The sequence below is a fragment of the Pan paniscus genome, chromosome 6 (genome assembly GCF_029289425.2).
Source record: "Pan paniscus chromosome 6, NHGRI_mPanPan1-v2.0_pri, whole genome shotgun sequence".
NCBI lineage: Eukaryota > Metazoa > Chordata > Mammalia > Primates > Hominidae > Pan > Pan paniscus.
In genome coordinates this window covers 29,587,914-29,604,974 of record NC_073255.2, presented here as the reverse complement: position 1 = coordinate 29,604,974, position 17,061 = coordinate 29,587,914, and the positions used below count along the sequence as shown (strand labels likewise).

Genomic DNA, 17,061 nt, shown 5'->3' with positions numbered 1-17,061 from the left:
GGAGTTTGAGGCTAGCCTGGGCAACGTGGCAAACCCCATCTCTACAAAAAATAGAAAAATTAGCCAGGCATGGTGGCATACACGTGTAGTCCCAGCTACTCAAGAGGTTGAGGTGGGAGGATCGCTCGAACCCAGGGGGTTGAGGCTGAAGTCAGCCATGATTGTGCCACTGCATTCCAGCCTGGGCAACAGAGTGAGACCCTGTCTCCAAAAAAAAAAAAAAAAAAAAAAAAAAAAGATTAATAAGTAAGGCTGCAATGAGCATTTTTATGTGCATTTTTGTTGTAGTTTTTTAGGCAGCTGCTTTAGCATAAATTCTTAGAGAATTACTGGAGCACAGGATGGAAACTTTTTGAACACTTGGTACTTACTCATTGCTACATTACTTTTTCGAATGTGGTGATACATGAAAATATCTTCAGCTCTTAATTATTGGACAAAATGATGTGTGAATCCTCTTTCAGCTCTAGAATTCTCTAATTTTGTGATTGCATCTCTGTTAAAGGGGAAAAGAGGTAGAGGAGATAATTTGAGTTTACAGATAATCTTCAAACTTTCTTCCAGGAAATGATTCCAGCCAGTGCTGTCTCCAGTCAGCTCATCAGAGCTGTCACACAATAGGCAAATGAATTGATGTTAATTTTACATCACCCTCCCCTTCGGGAATCTGTGTGCTTTCTGGCAGAACTTCTGTCGAACGGTGAAATAACTAAATATGAAAAGGAACAAGAGGGTAAAAAATGACAAAATAGACCAGGAACTCCTGAGTAATTGGAGTTTTACTGTTCTGTGATGTGAAATGCCTCTTTTGTGGTGTCCTGAAAGATCACAAAGACTTGTGCTGGATTGGTGAGGCCAGTGGCGGTCACTGCAGGTGAAGAATCCCCGAGCATGCTCATCTGGGGTCAGAGCTCATCCTGGATTCTGTGTCCTGTTGGTGTTAGGGCGGTGACAAGAAGCGTCTTCTACTTTGTCTACTGGGTAGAGTCAGGATGCTTCACCTTTGTTATTTTTTTCCCACTCGCAGCCTCACTGGCATATGTGTTGCCCAGGGCTGTGAAGGGTGTAGGGTGGTGACTGGTGTTGGCAGTCCAAGTGATGGCCTGTGGGTCCCCTCATTTCTCCCCTTCCACCAACAGCAGTTGACAGCTTGATGCAGAAGTGTGCACAAATGACATCTTCTTCGGAGGTGTGTCTAGAGTGGCTTTTCAGAACACACAGACAAATCTTGACTGTTCCTTCCTGCTGTGGATCAAGTCTTGGGGACAGGGTTTCCAGGAGTGGTAATAAGCCTAAGACCAGACCTGTGTCCTGAAGATAAAATTTCTGTCTTTGCTGTACTTTGTAGAACCTAGGACTGTCCTGTTTATTAGAAAATGATATTTCTGTGGCCTAAACACAGTGGAGAGATTGAGCCTTTGCTCTGTGTGAGACTCTACCTTACACGCTTTCCATATATAAACCTGCAGCAGAACCCGTCAGGTAGGTATCATTAATTATCTCCAAATTGCTCATGAAAGTCTGAGGTTCAGGGAAATGAATATTACCCAAATTCTCCCGGTTAGTAATATTAGAGTAGGGATAGAATCCTAACCTCTTTATCTCTGCTCTGCCCTTCTTCCCAAGGCATTGCCCAAAATGTTTGTTTTCCATGGGATATTAACAAAAAAAGGCCATGAATAGGATAAATTTTTACACCATTCTTATTTTTGGGCTGGTGGTACAGGAGATGATTCTCTGTTTTATAAATTTCAAAGGTGATTGAATGGTGATTACTTCTGATTAACCCTGGTTGAGGAGTGGGTTTTCTTGATTGCAGTGGAAGAAGTGTAGGTGAAGTATGGGTGTTGGGGCAGTGAGTGGATGGAAAGAAGCCTTTCAGACTGCCAGTGGGTTTGAATCCCCTGTGAAGGGCAGCCGGGAGCCCAGGAGAGCCTTGGGTCAGGACAATGGAAAAGGCCAAGTGTGAAGTTCCTAGTGGACTCTTAATGTCTCCTTACCAAATGGTGATGATAGAGACTATTTTTAAAATCATTATTTTTATTTGTTATTATTTTTATATTAGAGATAAGGTGTTGCTCTGTCACCCAGGCTGGTGTGCAGTGGCATGATCATTGCTCACTTGTAACCTTATACTCCTGGGTTCAGGTGATCCTCTCACCTCAGCCTCTAGGGTAGCTGGTGTTGCCCAGGTTGGTCTTGAACTTCTGACCTCAAGGGATCCTCCTGCCTCAGCCTCCTAAGTTGCTGGGATTACAAATGTGAGCCACCACACAGAGGCTATTTTTAGGGTGGTTTTTGTTTGGATTACAAAAGAGAATAGTAGAAACCTGGAGATGTGAGAAGGCTGACAGTTTAGATATGAGATCAGACATTTATCATTTTAAAAAGGGCATGTCCACTGACCTTATCAGGAAGTCAGAGATAAGGAATTATATGATGAGGAATTGAATGACTGGGTAGAGGTCAGAGAGAGAATCATAAATATGGGAAGGGAATAATTTGATTGGAGATGGTAATAAGGGCCAGGGGATTGTTTTCCAAGACTGGTGGGTGGGTAGACAAGATGCCCTCAGACAGGCCTAGGCGGCCAAGGAAGGCCGTCCTCTCGCGGTGCATCCAGAATAGGGGCTGCTGTTCTCTCTCTGTTTAGGTGTCTTCTTTGTCTAGTCCCTTTCAGTCTTCACCCTGGAAAAGTACACATTTAAAATGGCCTATTGATCCACCTGGATAGTGGTTAAACAGGCGCTAACTTTATTCATTAGCCCTTTCTGTGCACCTTTCTATACATATTGGGATTGAAAACCAATGAAAGAGAAAAGCTTCTAGTGGAGCCCTGGTCACTGGTCCACTGTGTGCCCGCGGTCCACACACACACACACACACACACACACACACATGCTGCACTGGTCCACCGTGTGCCCGCGGTCCACACACACACACACACACACACACGTGCTGCCCTGTTTTCTTGCCCACACACACAGCATGGCTGCCGGCTTTCCATCTGAGTGCCAGCCTTCTGCTTTCCGGGGCTCTGCACAGGCTTGGAAAGCTAAATGACCCAAGACATCTTGGTGGCCTTATCATCATCAGCTTCCTCTGCTCCGTCTCCTCCATTCCAGTGGTCGTGGAGTCGGACTTTGTGAAATATGAGGGCAAGTTTGCAAACCACGTGAGTGGAACCCTGGAGACTGCACTGGGGAAGGTCAAGCTGAACCTGGGGGGCAGCAGCCGCGTGGAGAGCCAGTCTTCATTTGGAACCCTGAGGAAGCAGGAGGTGGATTTGCAGCAGCTCATCAGAGACTCTGCCGAGAGGTAAGGAGACTTGTTTGGCATTTTGGATTTTGACACATCTCACATTTAAAGGTCATTCAGTTGGACCTTTGTTAAAAGGGCGACAGATTTGATCTCTGCCGATCAATAAACATGTATTGAATGTGCTTGTGTTGAAATTTCATGAGGAGCACATGCTTTAGTCTGGAATTGCTTGACTGTTCTTAGCCTGAGCGGGGAGACTTGGGAAGCACTTTCAAAGGATGTTACTTCAGGCAAATATATACTTCCTTCAGTCACATGATTTATAAAATGCCAACGGTGAAAATGCTCTGTCCTGCATTTTTGAATATTAACTTTAGAAGCCAGGAAGTCATGACCCCCCTCTGGCTCTAAAATTTTCTGATGAAAAAAAGAAGAAAGCAAGTGAGAGGTGCGTAAAAAAGTTCAAAAATAAGAGCTCTTTTCAGTCTTTGAAGTCTTGAAGAAAACCCCACATTTATTCATTGTTTGGCTTTTGGTAAATACATCTTACCACACTATAGCTCATCATTATTCTTATGTTTATTCAACATTCAAAAAATAATTGTATTGAGTGCATCCTATGTGCCATGTACTGTTCTACATTCTGGGGAGGCTGCAGAGAGCAAAATGCCCAAATGTCTGCCTTGCATTCTAGTGAGGAGAGATACCAAATGTACAACTAAAGTAAAATGTGCAGTAGGTTGATGGGAATCAGCAGCAGTGAGAGGGGCTAGGATGTGCTAGGAATGGGGGCTACGAACTTAGAAAGTATGGCCAGAGAAGGTGTTATGGAGAAGCTGGCATTAGGGCAAAGCTCTGCAGGAGGGCAGGGAAGGCACAGGGACATCTGGGCAGGACGCTGTGGGCAGTGGCCAGGGTGGCCTGTGCCCAGTGAGCAAGGGGAGGGCAGGAAAGGAGAATCGGAGGGGCTGAAAGGGGTGGGGCGCCAAGTCCCACAGGACCTTGAAGGCCACTGGAAAGGCTCACACTTACTGAGAGCCAGTGGAGGGTTCTGGGCAGGGAAGGGGCGTAATCTGATGTATTTTTTAGAAGGATCATTCTGGCTGCTGAGTTAAGAGACTGGATGGGCAGCAGCAGGGAGTTCAGTTGAGAAGTTATTGCAGTAATTCAGCGGGGATGATATTTCAGTTTGTACAGTAATGTGCATTTTCCTGTGTAATTTTGTTGCCCTTTAGTCTTTTAAAGCAAAAATTCAAATCCAAATAAATTAAGAGAAAATTCACTTGTATTTAAGTATGGCTGGCTTATTTCATCTTTTGCAACATTTTAAAGATTGTATGGAATATTAAATAAGTGCTCATTCCACAAAATTATGTTTAAAAATTAATAAAAAATACGATAAAACTCACATAGCATTAGGTGGGTGGATTTTGTACAGACATTGAGGGTGCCTGGGCAGCTGCCGTCTTCAAGTCCCAAGCCCCTCTCCAGTAACTGCCCATGCTTACTGGAACTGAAGGACCATGGCTGTGCGTTTACTGCCTACGGGCACTTTCTAGGACTCCAAGACCACACAAAGCTGTGACTCCACCAGGGGTTCCCTTTTGGTCAGATAATTTGAAGTTCTCTCTGGTAGCACCAGGTAGAAGGGACAGCTGCCTCTGTCTCTGGCAGTCATGATCTTTATTTTCCTTTCTCTACAGCTTACCTTTGCTAGAGTCCCATTTTCCTTCTCAACTGCAATTGTTGGGACACACTAGAAATGTATTTGATATTTATCTGAAATGAAAATTTAACTGGGTGTCTTACATTTTCATTTGCTAAATCTGGTGGCACTGGGGAAGGGGAAAAGGGAGGCGGGGGGTGTCCAGAGCGTCTTCTCTGCTCCCTCAGTCTCACCCAACCCTCTCTAGCTTAGATGCGCTTTGCAGTCTCGTTATTTCTATTTCAAGAAGCACAGTTTGGCAATGTCCTATAATCACATTTCTCGATATAGGTTTTTAAACACCATGATTCAGGTGTAAAAGCTCTTGCTAAAAGGAAGCATATGAGGAGGGTCACTGAGAAGAGATGGGAGAAAACATTCCAGAGAGAAAAGCCAGAGCCAACAGTTCTGAGTGGAGGAAGAGGGAGTGGGGGAGGGAAAGGAAAGGAAAGCATCCGCAGAGCACCTACTGTGTGCCAGGCACTTTATATGTAGCCTCTCCTTAACTCTGCACAGCCATCTCCTTTTACACTTAATGGCACCAAGGCTCAGGAAGGAGAAATAACTTATTCCCAGACACAGAGCTCAATTTGGATGCTGGTGCTGGGATTCAACTCAGGATTTTCTGGCTCCAAAGCTCCTGTTCTTTCCTCTAAATCATGTAAAAGTCGTTAAAATGATAGCACAGAATGTAAAGGCCGAGGCATGAACCCGCGTCCCTAGGGAGGATGCCTGGTGGGTGAATCATGGAATAGAAACTATCCTGAGCAGGCACATGTGCATAATAGCGAGGCCTGCTCTCCTGGAGGTGCCTGGACACAGGGATGAGATCACTTGGACTCGGGAGTCCTATTACTTGTAGTGGTGATGGGGGAAGGGATGCCCTGGGGAGTGGTGCCACCAGAAGCATGATAAAGAATAAATACAAGGACTAGAACCCAAAGAGGAGTTTTATCACAGAATCACCTCACCCTTGTTAGGCGGCTAGGAGGACAAGGTGAACTATAGGGGAGGGGAGGACAGGGGCGGGAAGGGAAGACTTCTGCTCTTGGCATGGAGCTCAGTAAAGCTAACATTCTTGTTACGTCATGCTGGAGTAATGAATTCTTATCCACGTTGTCTGCCTGTCTTTGGACTCCCCATAACATCATTGGGATTGATAAGGCGTTGTTGATACATGCGTGGCCTTGGGAGTGGCAGTTCGTGATGCTTAAGGACTGTACATTCCCGAGGGCTTATTTACAGTCACTTTTATTTCAGGTCATTTAGATAAGTTGTCATCTGCAGACAAGTTATTTTAGGCCTCAAAAATCAGAATATTAGCTTTATTGTCTATGAAATGTGTGCACCTATCAAAAACAAACTTTGTCCTTGAAAAAACAAGCCTGTGCTGGGCAGGAAGGCATTCCACAGAAATTAACCTTCCGGATACCTGGAGCTGACCCCTTTGAATGCAATCTCTGTGCAGATCTTAGCATTCTTGACGGAAACTATTCTAAGATATGTCACATACTTTTTTTTTTTTTAAATGGAGAATAACAGATTTATTGAGTCTTTTTCATAGTGACTCGGATTCGTGTGATAAGCTCTTTCATTTTTGTGTTTAATAAGCTTTCATTATTATTCTGTAATACGCTTTTCATTTGTCTGCCTTGTCTTCCGTGGTCAGCTGCCATTTGTCACTACCATAAGTATAAAAGCCACAGCCCACCCCACCTCTGCCACTAGCTTGTTGCTTCTAATTTCCTAGGGTCTGGTAAGTTTATTCCTGGTCAATAACTTAGGTCGACTTGGTAAGCCGTTTCTGCCCTTGGGTTCGGTTTCCCCAGCTGTAGGTGAGATAGTTGGACTAGATGATCTCTGAAGGCTTTCTCCTGGCTGAATGTCAGGAAGTGAGTGGACTCTGGAGTGCGCATACCTGTCAGCTCCCTCCCCTGAGTTCTGGGCCGCGGTCCCGGCTGTTTTCCAGAGACCATGCTGCGTTGTGCTTTCCTGGCTATTTGGGGATTGAGGAGGGTGTTACCATAAAGGCATATCCCACTTTTATTCTTCATCATATTGTAAAGGGAATTTTGGTAAAGCAGATTACATTTTTCTATGCACATACAGTAACGAGAAGTTTGGTTCTTTATTAGGAATTCCAAATTAAATAAATTATATGAAACCAGTATATTAAAGCAATGTCATGACCATGATAAATCTTCATAATTAAAATGTTTCAAAATTACACTGAATATATATATACATATATTTACGTAAATATATATACATATATTTACGTAAATATATATACATATATTTACGTAAATATATATACATACATTTATGGGATATATGACATTTTTTAATGAGGAATTTTTAAAGGGAAGCTACATCTCATGAGATGTTTTGATACAGGCATACAATGTATAATAATCACATCATGTAAAATGAGGTATCCATCACCTCAGGCATTTATCCCTTGTGTTACAAGCAATCCAATTATACAGTTTTAGTTATTTTAAAATGTACAATTATTATTGGCTTTAGGTATCCTAAAGTTATGCTATCAAATACTAGATTTTATTCATTCTTTAGGTATCCTAAAGTTATGTTATCAAATACTAGATCTTATTCATTCTATTTTTATTGGACCCATTAACTATCCTCGCATCCCCCTACCACTCTCCCACTACCCTTCCCGGCCTCTGGTAACCATCCCTCTACTTTCTATCTCCATGAGGTCAATTGTTTTAATTTTTAGTTCAAGAAATAAATAAGAACATGTGAAGTTTATCTTTCTGTGCCTAGTTTATTTTGTTTAACATAATGACCTCCAGTTCCATCCCTGTTGTTGCAAATGACAGGATCTTATCCTTTTTTTTTTTTTTTTTTTGAGATGGAGTCTTGCTCTGTCACCCAGGCTGGAGTGCAGTGGTATAATCTTGGCTCACTGCAACCTCCGCCTCCCAGGGTCAAGCAGTTCTCCAGCCTCAGCTTCCCGAGTAGCTGGGATTACAGGCACCCATCACCAAACCTGGCTACTTTTTGTATTTTTAGTAGAGATGGGGTTTCACCATATTGGCCAGGCTGGTCTTGAACTCCTGACCTCGTGATCCGCCTGCCTTAGCCTCCCAAAGTGCTAGGATTGTGGGCGTGAGCCACTGCGCCCAGCCCAGGATCTTACTCTTTTTTTAATGACTAAATAGTACTCTATCGTGTATATTTACCACATTTTCTTTATTCATCTATTGAGGATTAGGTTGTTTCCAAATTTTGACTATTGTGACTAGTGCTGCAATAAATGTAGGAGTGCAGATAGCTCCTCAGTATACTGATTTCCTTTCTTTTGGGTACATATCCAGCAGTTGGAATGCTGGATATTATGGTAGCTCTATTTTTAGTGTTTTGAGGAATCTCCAAACTGTTCTTCATAGTGTAGTAATTTGCATTACATTCCCACCAACAGTGTACAGGCATTCCCTTTTTTTCCACATTCTTATCAGCAGTTTTTATTGCCTGTCTTTTGGATAAAAGCCATTTTAACCAGGGTGAGGTGATAACTCATTGTAGTTTTGATTTGCATTTCCCTGATGATCAATGATGTTGAGCACATTTTCATATGCCTGTCTGACATTTGTATGTCGTCTTTTGAGAAATGTCTATTTAGATCTTTTGCCCATTTTTAACAGGATTATTAGATTTTTTTCCCTACAGTTGTTTGAGCCCCTTTTATATTCTGGTTATTAATCTCTTGTCACATGGGTAGTGTACAAATATTTTATCCCATTCTGTGAGTTGTCTCTTCATTTTGTTGTTTCATTGCTGTGCAGAAGTCTTTAACTTGGTATGATTCCATTTGTCCATTTTTGCTTTAGTGGTTCGTGTCTGTGGGATGTTACTCAAGAAATCTTTGCCCAGTTCAATGTCCTAGAGAGTTTCCCTCGTGTTTTCTTATAGTAGTTTCATAGTTTGAGGTCTTAGATTTAAGTGTTTAATCCATTTTCATTTGGTTTTTGTATATGGTGAGAGATAGGGTCTAGTTTCATTCTTCTGCATAGGGATATACAGTTTTCTCAGCACCATTTATTGAAGAGGCTATCCTTTCCCCAATGTATGCCTTTGGCACCTTTATTGAAAATGAGTTCAACATAAATGTATGGATTTGTTTCCGGATTCTCCATCCCATTCCATTGGTCTGTATTTTTGTTTATATGCCATTACCATACTGTTTTAATGACTATAGCTCTGCAGTATAATTTGAAAGTCAGGTAATGTGATTCATCCAGCCTTGTTCTTTTTGCTCAAGGTAGCTTTGGCTATTCTGCATCCTTTGTGGTTCCACATAAATTTTAGGGTAGTTTTTTTTCTATTGCTGTGGTATTTTTCATTGGTATTTTGTAGGGATTGCATTGAATCTCTACAAAGTATAGATTACTTTGAGTAGTATGGACATTTTAACAATATTTATTCTTCTGATCTGTGAATATGGAATATCTTTCCATGCTTTTTGTGTCCTCTTCAATTTCTTTCATCAGTGTTTTATAGTTTTCATTGTAGAAATTTTTCACTTCTTTGGTTAGTTTGTAGATATTTAATTTTATTTGTAGCTATTGTAAATGGGATTATTTCCTTGATTTCTTTTTCAGATTGTTCTCTGTTGCCCTATAGACATGCTACTGATTTTTGTATGTTGATTTTATATCCTACAACTTTAGTGAATTTGTTTATTGGTTCTAATAGTTTTTTGGTGGAGTCTTTAAGTTTTTCCAAATATAAGATCATGTTTTCTGCAAACAAGGATCATTTGACTTCTTCCTTTCCAATTTGAATGCCTTTATTCTTTCTCTTGTCTGATTGCCCTAGCTAGGACTTCGAGTACTATGGTGAATAACAGTGGTGAAAGTGGGCATCCTTGTTGTGTTCCAGATCCTAGAGGAAAGGCTTTCAGTTTTTCTCCATTTCAGTATGATACTAGCTGGTTGGTCTATCATATATGGCTTTTATTGTGGAACTATGTTCCTTCTATGTGCAGTTTTTTATCTTGAAGGGATGTTGAATTTTATCAGATGCTTTTTCAGCATCAGTTGAAATAATCAAATGGTTTTTGTTCTTCATTTTGTTGATATAATGTGTCACACTGATTGATTTGCATATGTTGAACCATCCTTCCATCCCTGGGATACATCTCACTTGGTCATGATAAATTATCTTTTTAATGTATTGTGGAATTCATTTTGTTAGTATTTTGTTGAGGATTTTTGCATCACTGCTTGTAGTTTTCTTTTTTTTTTTTTGATGTGTCTTTGTCTGGTTTTGGTATCAGGGTAATACTGGCCTTGTAAAATGAGTTTGAAAGTATTCCCTCCTTCTCTGTTTTTTGGAATAGTTTGAGTAGGATTGGTATTCATTCTTTTTTAAATGTTTGGTAACATTCAGCAGTGAAGCCATCAGGTTTTTGTTGGCTTTTCTTTTCTGGGAGACTTTATTTTGGCTTTGATCCCATTACTTGTTTTTTTGTTATTTTGGCTTTGATCCCATTTCTTCACGGTTCAATCTTGGTAGGTTTTGTGTCTAGGAATTTATTCATTTCTTCTAGGTTTTCCAATTTATTGTTGTATAGTTACTCATAGTAGCCTCTAATGATCCTTTGAATTTCTGTAGTATTAATGTAATGTCTCTTTTCTCATTTCTGATTTTATTTATTTGGGTCTTCTCTGTTTTTCTTAGTCTGGCTAAAGGTTTGTCAACTTCATTTATCTTTTTTAAAAAACAAACTTTTGTTTCATTAATCTTTTGTATTGTTTTCCTCATTTTAATTTATATCTGTTCTAATCTTTATTATTTCTTTTCTTCCACTAGCTTTGGATTTGGTTTGATCTTGATTTTCTAGTTCTTTAAGATGCATTGTTAGATTGTTTATTTGAAATTTTTCTACTTTTTTGATTTATGTACAGCTATAAACTTCCTCTTAGTACTGCTTTTGATGTACCCCATAGGTTTTGCTGTTGTGTTTCTGTTATCATTTGTTTCAATAAAATTTCAATTTTTCTTAGTGTCGTCATTGACTCACTGGTCATTCAGGAGCATGTTGTTTAATTTCCATGTATTTGCATAGTTTCACAAATTCCCCTTGTTATTGCTATATAGCTTTTTTATTCCACTGTGGTCAGAGAAGGTACTTTATATTATTTCAATTTTTTGGATGTTTTGAAACTTGTTTTGTGGCCTAACGTATGGTCTATCCTTGCGAATGATCCATGTGCTGAGGAAAAGAATGTGTATTCTTCAGTTGTTGGATGAAATGTTCTGTATATATCTATTGGGTCTGTTTGGTCTGTAGTGCAGATTAAGTCTGATGTTGATTTTCTGTCTGGATGATCTGTCAAATGCTGAAAGCTAGGTGTTGATGTCTCCAGGTATTACTGCACTGGGGGCCTATCTCTTTAGCTTTAATAATATCTTCTTTATATATCTGGGTGCTCCAGTGTTGGGTACATAAATATTTACAATTGTTATATCCTCTTGCTGAATTGACCCCTTTATCATTATATAGTAACCTTCTTTGTCTCTTCTTATAGTTTTTGTCTTGAAATCGATTTTGTCTGACATAAATATAGTTACTCCTGCTGTTTTTTTGCCTGTGATTTGCATGGGCTTTTTCCATCCCTTTATTTTCAGTCTATATGTGTCTTTATAGGTGAAGGGTGTTTCTTGTAGGCAACAGATCATTTGGTCTTTTTTTGTTGTTTTTAATCCATTTAGCCAGTGTATGTCTTTTAATTGGAGAGTTTAGTTACATTCAATTATTATTGATAAGTAAGGATTTACTCCTGTCATTTTATTATTTGTTTTGTGGTCTTCTCTTCCTTCTTTCTTTTCTTCCTGTCTTCCTTTTAGTGAAGGTGACTTTCTCTGGTGGTATGATTTAATTTCTTGCTTTCTATTTTTTGTGTATCTGTTGTAAGTTTTTTATTTGAGGTTACCATGAGGCTTGCAAATACCATCCCATTATTGTAACCCATTATTTTAAGCTGGTAACAACTTAACACTGCTAGCATAAACAAAAAGAAAATGAATACAAACTCCACGCCTTAACTTTGTCCCCCGGCTTAACTTTTTCCTTTTTTCTATTTATATCTTATTGTACAGTCTATGTCTTGAAAAGTTTTTGTAGTTTTATTTATTTATTTATTTATTTATTTTTGAGATAGAGTTTTGCTGTTGTCACCCAGGCTGGAGTGCAGTGGCGCAATCTCAGCTCATCACAATCTCCACCTCCCAGGTTCCAGCGATTCTCCTGCCTCAGCCTCCTGAGTAGTTGGGATTACAGGCGCCCACCACCACGCCCGGCTACTTTTTTGTATTTTTAGTAGAGACGTGGTTTCGCCATGTTGGGCAGTCTGGTCTCCAATTCCTGTCTTCAGGTGATCCACCCACCTCGGCCTCCCAAACTGCTGGGATTACAGGCGTGAGCCACTGCGCCCAGCCCTGTAGTTACTATTTTTAATTGGTTCATCTTTTTGTCTTTCTGCTTAAGATATGAGTAGTTTACATACCACAGTGACAGTGTTAATAATAGTCTGTGTTTTTTCTGTGTACTTACAAGTACATTTTGGACTTTCAGATGATTTCTTATTGCTCATTAATGTCCTTTCTGATTAAAATACTCTCTTTAGCATTTCTTGTAGGACAGATCTGGTATTGATGAAGTCCTTCAGCTTTTCTTTGAGAAAGTCTATATTTCTCCTTCATGTTTGAAGGATAGTTTTGCTGAATATACTATTCTAGTGTAAATGTTTTTTTCCTTCAGCACTTTAGATATGTCGTGCCACTCTCTCCTGGCCCTTAAGACTTCTGCTGAAAAGTCTGCTGCCAAACATATTGGAGCTCCATTGTATGCAGTTAGTTTCTTGCTGCTTTTAGGATCCCTTCTTTATCCTTGATTTTTGGGAATTTGCTTGTTAAATGCCTTGAGATAGTCTTCTTCCAGTTAAATCTGCCTGGTGTTCTATAACCTTCTGGTACTTAGGTATTGATATCTTGTTCTAGGTTTGCGAAGTTGTCTGCTGTTATCCCTTTGAATAAACTTTCTACCCCTATTTTTTCTCTCCTTCCTCTTTAAGGCCAATACCTCTTAGATTTGCTCTTTTGAGACTATTTTCTGTGTCTTTTAGGTGTATTTCATTCTTTTTCATTCTTTTTTTCTTTTGTCTCCTCTGATGTATTTTCAAAAATCCTATCTTCAAGCTCACTAATTATTTCTTCTGCTTAATCAATTCTGCTATTTAAGAGACTCTGATGTGTTCTCCAGTATGTCAATTGTGTTTTTCAACTCTGGAATTTTTGTTTGAATCTTTTAAATTATTGCAATCTCTGTTAAATGTATCTGAAGGAATGCCAAATTCCTTCTCTGTGTTATCTTGAATTTCTTTGAGTTTCCTCAAAACAGCTATTTTGAATTTTCTGTTTGAAAGGTCACATATTTCTGTCTCTCCAGGATTGGTCTCTGGTGCCTAATTTAGTTTGTTTGGTGAAGTCATGTTTTCCTGGATGGTCTTGATGCTTGTGGATGTTTGTCAGTATCTGGGCTTTGAAGATTTAAGTGTTTATTGCAGCCTTTGCAATCTGGGCTTGTTTATACCCATCCTTCTTAGGAAGACTTTCCAGGTATTCAAAGGTACTTGGGTGTTGTCATCCAAGTTTTTTGTCACTGCAGCTGTATCTGCATTAGAGGACACCCAAAGCCCAGTAACTGTGTGGTTCTTATAGACTTGTAGAGGTACCACCTTGGTGGTCTTGTATAAGATCTGGAAGAATTCTCTGGATCACAGGCAGAGACTCTTGTTCTCTTCCCTTACTTTCTCCAAAACAGAGTCTCTCTCTATGCTGAGCTGTCTGGACCTGGGGGAGAGGTGACACAAGCAACTGTGTGGCCACCACCACTGGGACTGCACTGGTCAGAACTGAAGCCACCACAGCTCTGGATCTTGCCTAAGGCCTGTTGTAACCACTACCTGGCTACTGCCTATGTTTGCTCAAGGCCCGAGGGCTGTATAATCAGCAGGTGGTAAAGCCAGCCAGGCTTGTGTCCTTCCCCTCAGACATGAGGTGATTTCCCTGGGGCCCCAGGTGGGTCCAGAGATGCTGTCCAGGAGTCAGGGCCTCGAGTTGGAAACCTTAGAAATCTATGTGGTGCTCTACTCTACTGTGGCTCAACTGGCACTCAAATCACAGGACAAAGTCCCTTCACTCTTCCCTCTCCTTTCCCCAGGCAGAGGACTCTCACCCATGTCCACCAGCACTACAGGCCCACAAGGAGCACTGCCAGGCCACCACCCATATTCACTTAAGGCCAGGGGCTCTTTAGTCAGCTTGTGGTGAATGCTGGCAGGTTTGAGACGCACTCTTCAGGGCAGTGGGGTCCCCTGTGGGCCTGGGTAGGTCCAGAAATGCCATCCAAGAGCCACAACCTGGAATCAGAGACTTGAAGGGCTTGCTTGGTGCTCTACCCCACTGTGCTTAGCTGGTACCCAAGCTGCAAGACAAAGTCTTCTTTTCTCTCTGCTTTTCTCAAGCAAAAGGAATCTCTCCTCATAGCCAGCACAGCTGTGAAAGTGCCGAGTCACACCTGACCAAAGCTGGGTCAGCATGTCTCAGAGTCTCACCCAAGGCTCATGGCATGTATTGCCTGGTTACTGTTGCAGATCATGCAGGGCCCAGGGCTCTTTAGTCAGAAGAACAAGAATCCTGTCACAACTGCATCCTTCCCTTAAGGCAGGAGGTTACATTCTGGCTTAGGGTGTTTCTAGAAATGTCTGGCAGCTAGGGTCTGCAGTGGGGGCCTCACAACTCTGCCTGGTGCCCTATCCTACTGTGGCTGAGCTGGTATTCTGGTTACAGTACAAAGTCCTTTTTCCTCTTCCCTCTCCTCTCCTCAAGCAGAAGGAAGGGATCTCTTTTGGAGCTGCATGTTGTGCTGCTTGGAGGTGGGGGAGGGTTAGATCCAGTACTCCCTTAGCCACCCTGGCTGGTGTCTCAGTAGGTTGTATACCCAACCCCCAAATCCACTGGCTCTGAGCCCAGCACAGCTCTAGGACTTGCCTAGGAGCTGCAGTCCTTGTGGCCTAGACTGCCTTTCTAGTTTATTTAGAACACCAAAGCACTTTAGCCCATGGTGGCGAGGCTTGCCAAAACTCAGGTTCTGACCACTGGGATGGGTGATTCTCCTCTGGCTAGGGCTGGTCTACATGCTCCCTCAGTGGGCGCTGGCTGAGTTCTGCCCGGTGTTGGCAGCACTGAGTTCCATGCAAAGTCCCACAGTTGCTGTGCTCTCCCTCCTACAGCACACGGCTTCTCTCTCTCTGCCACATGGCTGCTGCCCAGAGATAGGGGAGGGGTGGTGTTGGCAATTCAAGACTGCCTTTCCTACCCTCTTCAGTGCCTCTTTCAGCAAAATGAAGTCAAAACCAGGTACTGTGATTGCTCACCTGATTTTTGGTTCTGATGAAGATGCTTTTTTATATAGATAGTTGTTGACTTTGGTGTTCCTGTGGGGAGAACAATCACGGGAGGCTTCCATTCACCCATCTTGCTCTGCTCCTGGTCCTTTAACATTTAGGAGTTTTTCAAGGAGAAAGATTTGAGGAGCCATGTCTTTCTTGGAAAAAACAAAGTTTGAACTGGGCTTCCTTCCTACCTGATCAATTTCCCAACGGCTACCAGAGGGTTTGAAAATCATCCCATTTGTCTTTGTGCTTTACTCAGCACTGGAATCATTATTTTTAGTAAACAGTTTGTGCCTAACAATGAAGACTTCTGTCCATGTGTACTTGGAGAACATGAGTTCCCTGATTCTGGTCCTGTCGCTGATTCTCTTTTCGCTGTGTTTCTCCTTCCAGGACAGGTGTAACTGGTCACAATAAACCAGGGCATCCCAAGGTCTGGGATGGGAGGGGCTGGCAGTACCTCTTTATGCTGGTCTCCTGGTATTGGCAGGTGGAGGTATTTTTAGGCCGAATTCAGGGTAGTAAACTTCAGGCTCATTTTAAAAATCAAAACAATTTGTGGTGGAAACAGAGGGAGGGTTTAAGGAATAACATAATAAATGCTACTATGCCACCTCCTAACCAGCTTACCCAAAGATCTTTTTCTTTAAACCAAGACACATGGGACACCTTTTCCTACCTTCACGACCCAGAATTTCTTTGATTAGCAAAATGGGATCGGTGTTACTGTGAGAACTCAATGAGAGAACATAAATAGGGCAGGTATAGTAGTGCTTGGCATATGGCAAGTTCTCATTAGTTGTAGCTGTTAGTGTTACCACTTGCAATAAGTATAGAGCCTGCCTAGCAAATCTGGCAAGCGCCAGAGCTCCCTGGGAGGGAAGGTGTGATGCAGCTTGCTGAGAGCCAGACAGGGAGCCACAGAGCTGCAGGAAGGAGGCGAAGTCCTTGGCGTTTCCACGTGCAGCATGATGTTTTGTTTGAGCTCTTGTTTTCCTCTCCCGTGGAGGAGGTAGGCACCTGCGTGGTCACCATTCTGAACTCCACCGTGGAGCGACTGACCACCTCCAGTGAAAGTCGGCGGGGCTCTGGTTCTTGCATGCAACCCGTGTTCCCCAAAATAAGTGCTGATCCAGACGTGTAGCTGGGCTACGGAGAAGTCTGCATAGCACACAGGCTGTTCTTTGTACATGTTTTGTTTGTGGCAGGAGATGTTGATTTGATTCTTAAGTAAAGGTGTATGGAGCCCTTGAGCAATGTCAGTAAGACCTTCATGGGCCTTGTCCTGCTCACCATATTCTCTATGGGAAACAAAGCTGTGAAGCTCAAGGCCCCACCAAATCCACTCTTTTTAAAAGATGTCTTTCCTGAGACCCCCAGGCCACACTAAATTCTGTGCTATCTGAAATTCTGCCAATTTATTATTTTTTTTCTAAATTATTCTGTCTCCTGGTCTTGGTTTTAGTGAGCCCCTGGAAGCTTGTCTGACTTCTGCTGCTTCCTTTCACAGTGTAAAGGTGGCTTCCTGTAGAGAAGGGTGTGCTGGGGACCCTCCAATACTTGTTCTTGGGAGTGGTTTTAGTCTTTTTACAGAAATCACCTTGTCTG

The 17,061-nt window shown here is 41.8% G+C and overlaps 1 protein-coding gene across 2 annotated transcripts in view; it reads left to right on the top strand.

Moving 5' to 3' along the window:
* The window catches only part of GSDME (gasdermin E), a 59,826-nt gene that overhangs the window by 10,320 nt on the left and 32,445 nt on the right, over positions 1-17,061 (top strand). For both annotated transcript variants that reach the window (XM_003807928.5, XM_003807927.5), the window contains exon 3: positions 3,126-3,318. In XM_003807928.5, coding sequence (XP_003807976.1) covers positions 3,126-3,318 — 193 coding nt within the window. The remainder of the gene's footprint in view (positions 1-3,125; positions 3,319-17,061) is intronic.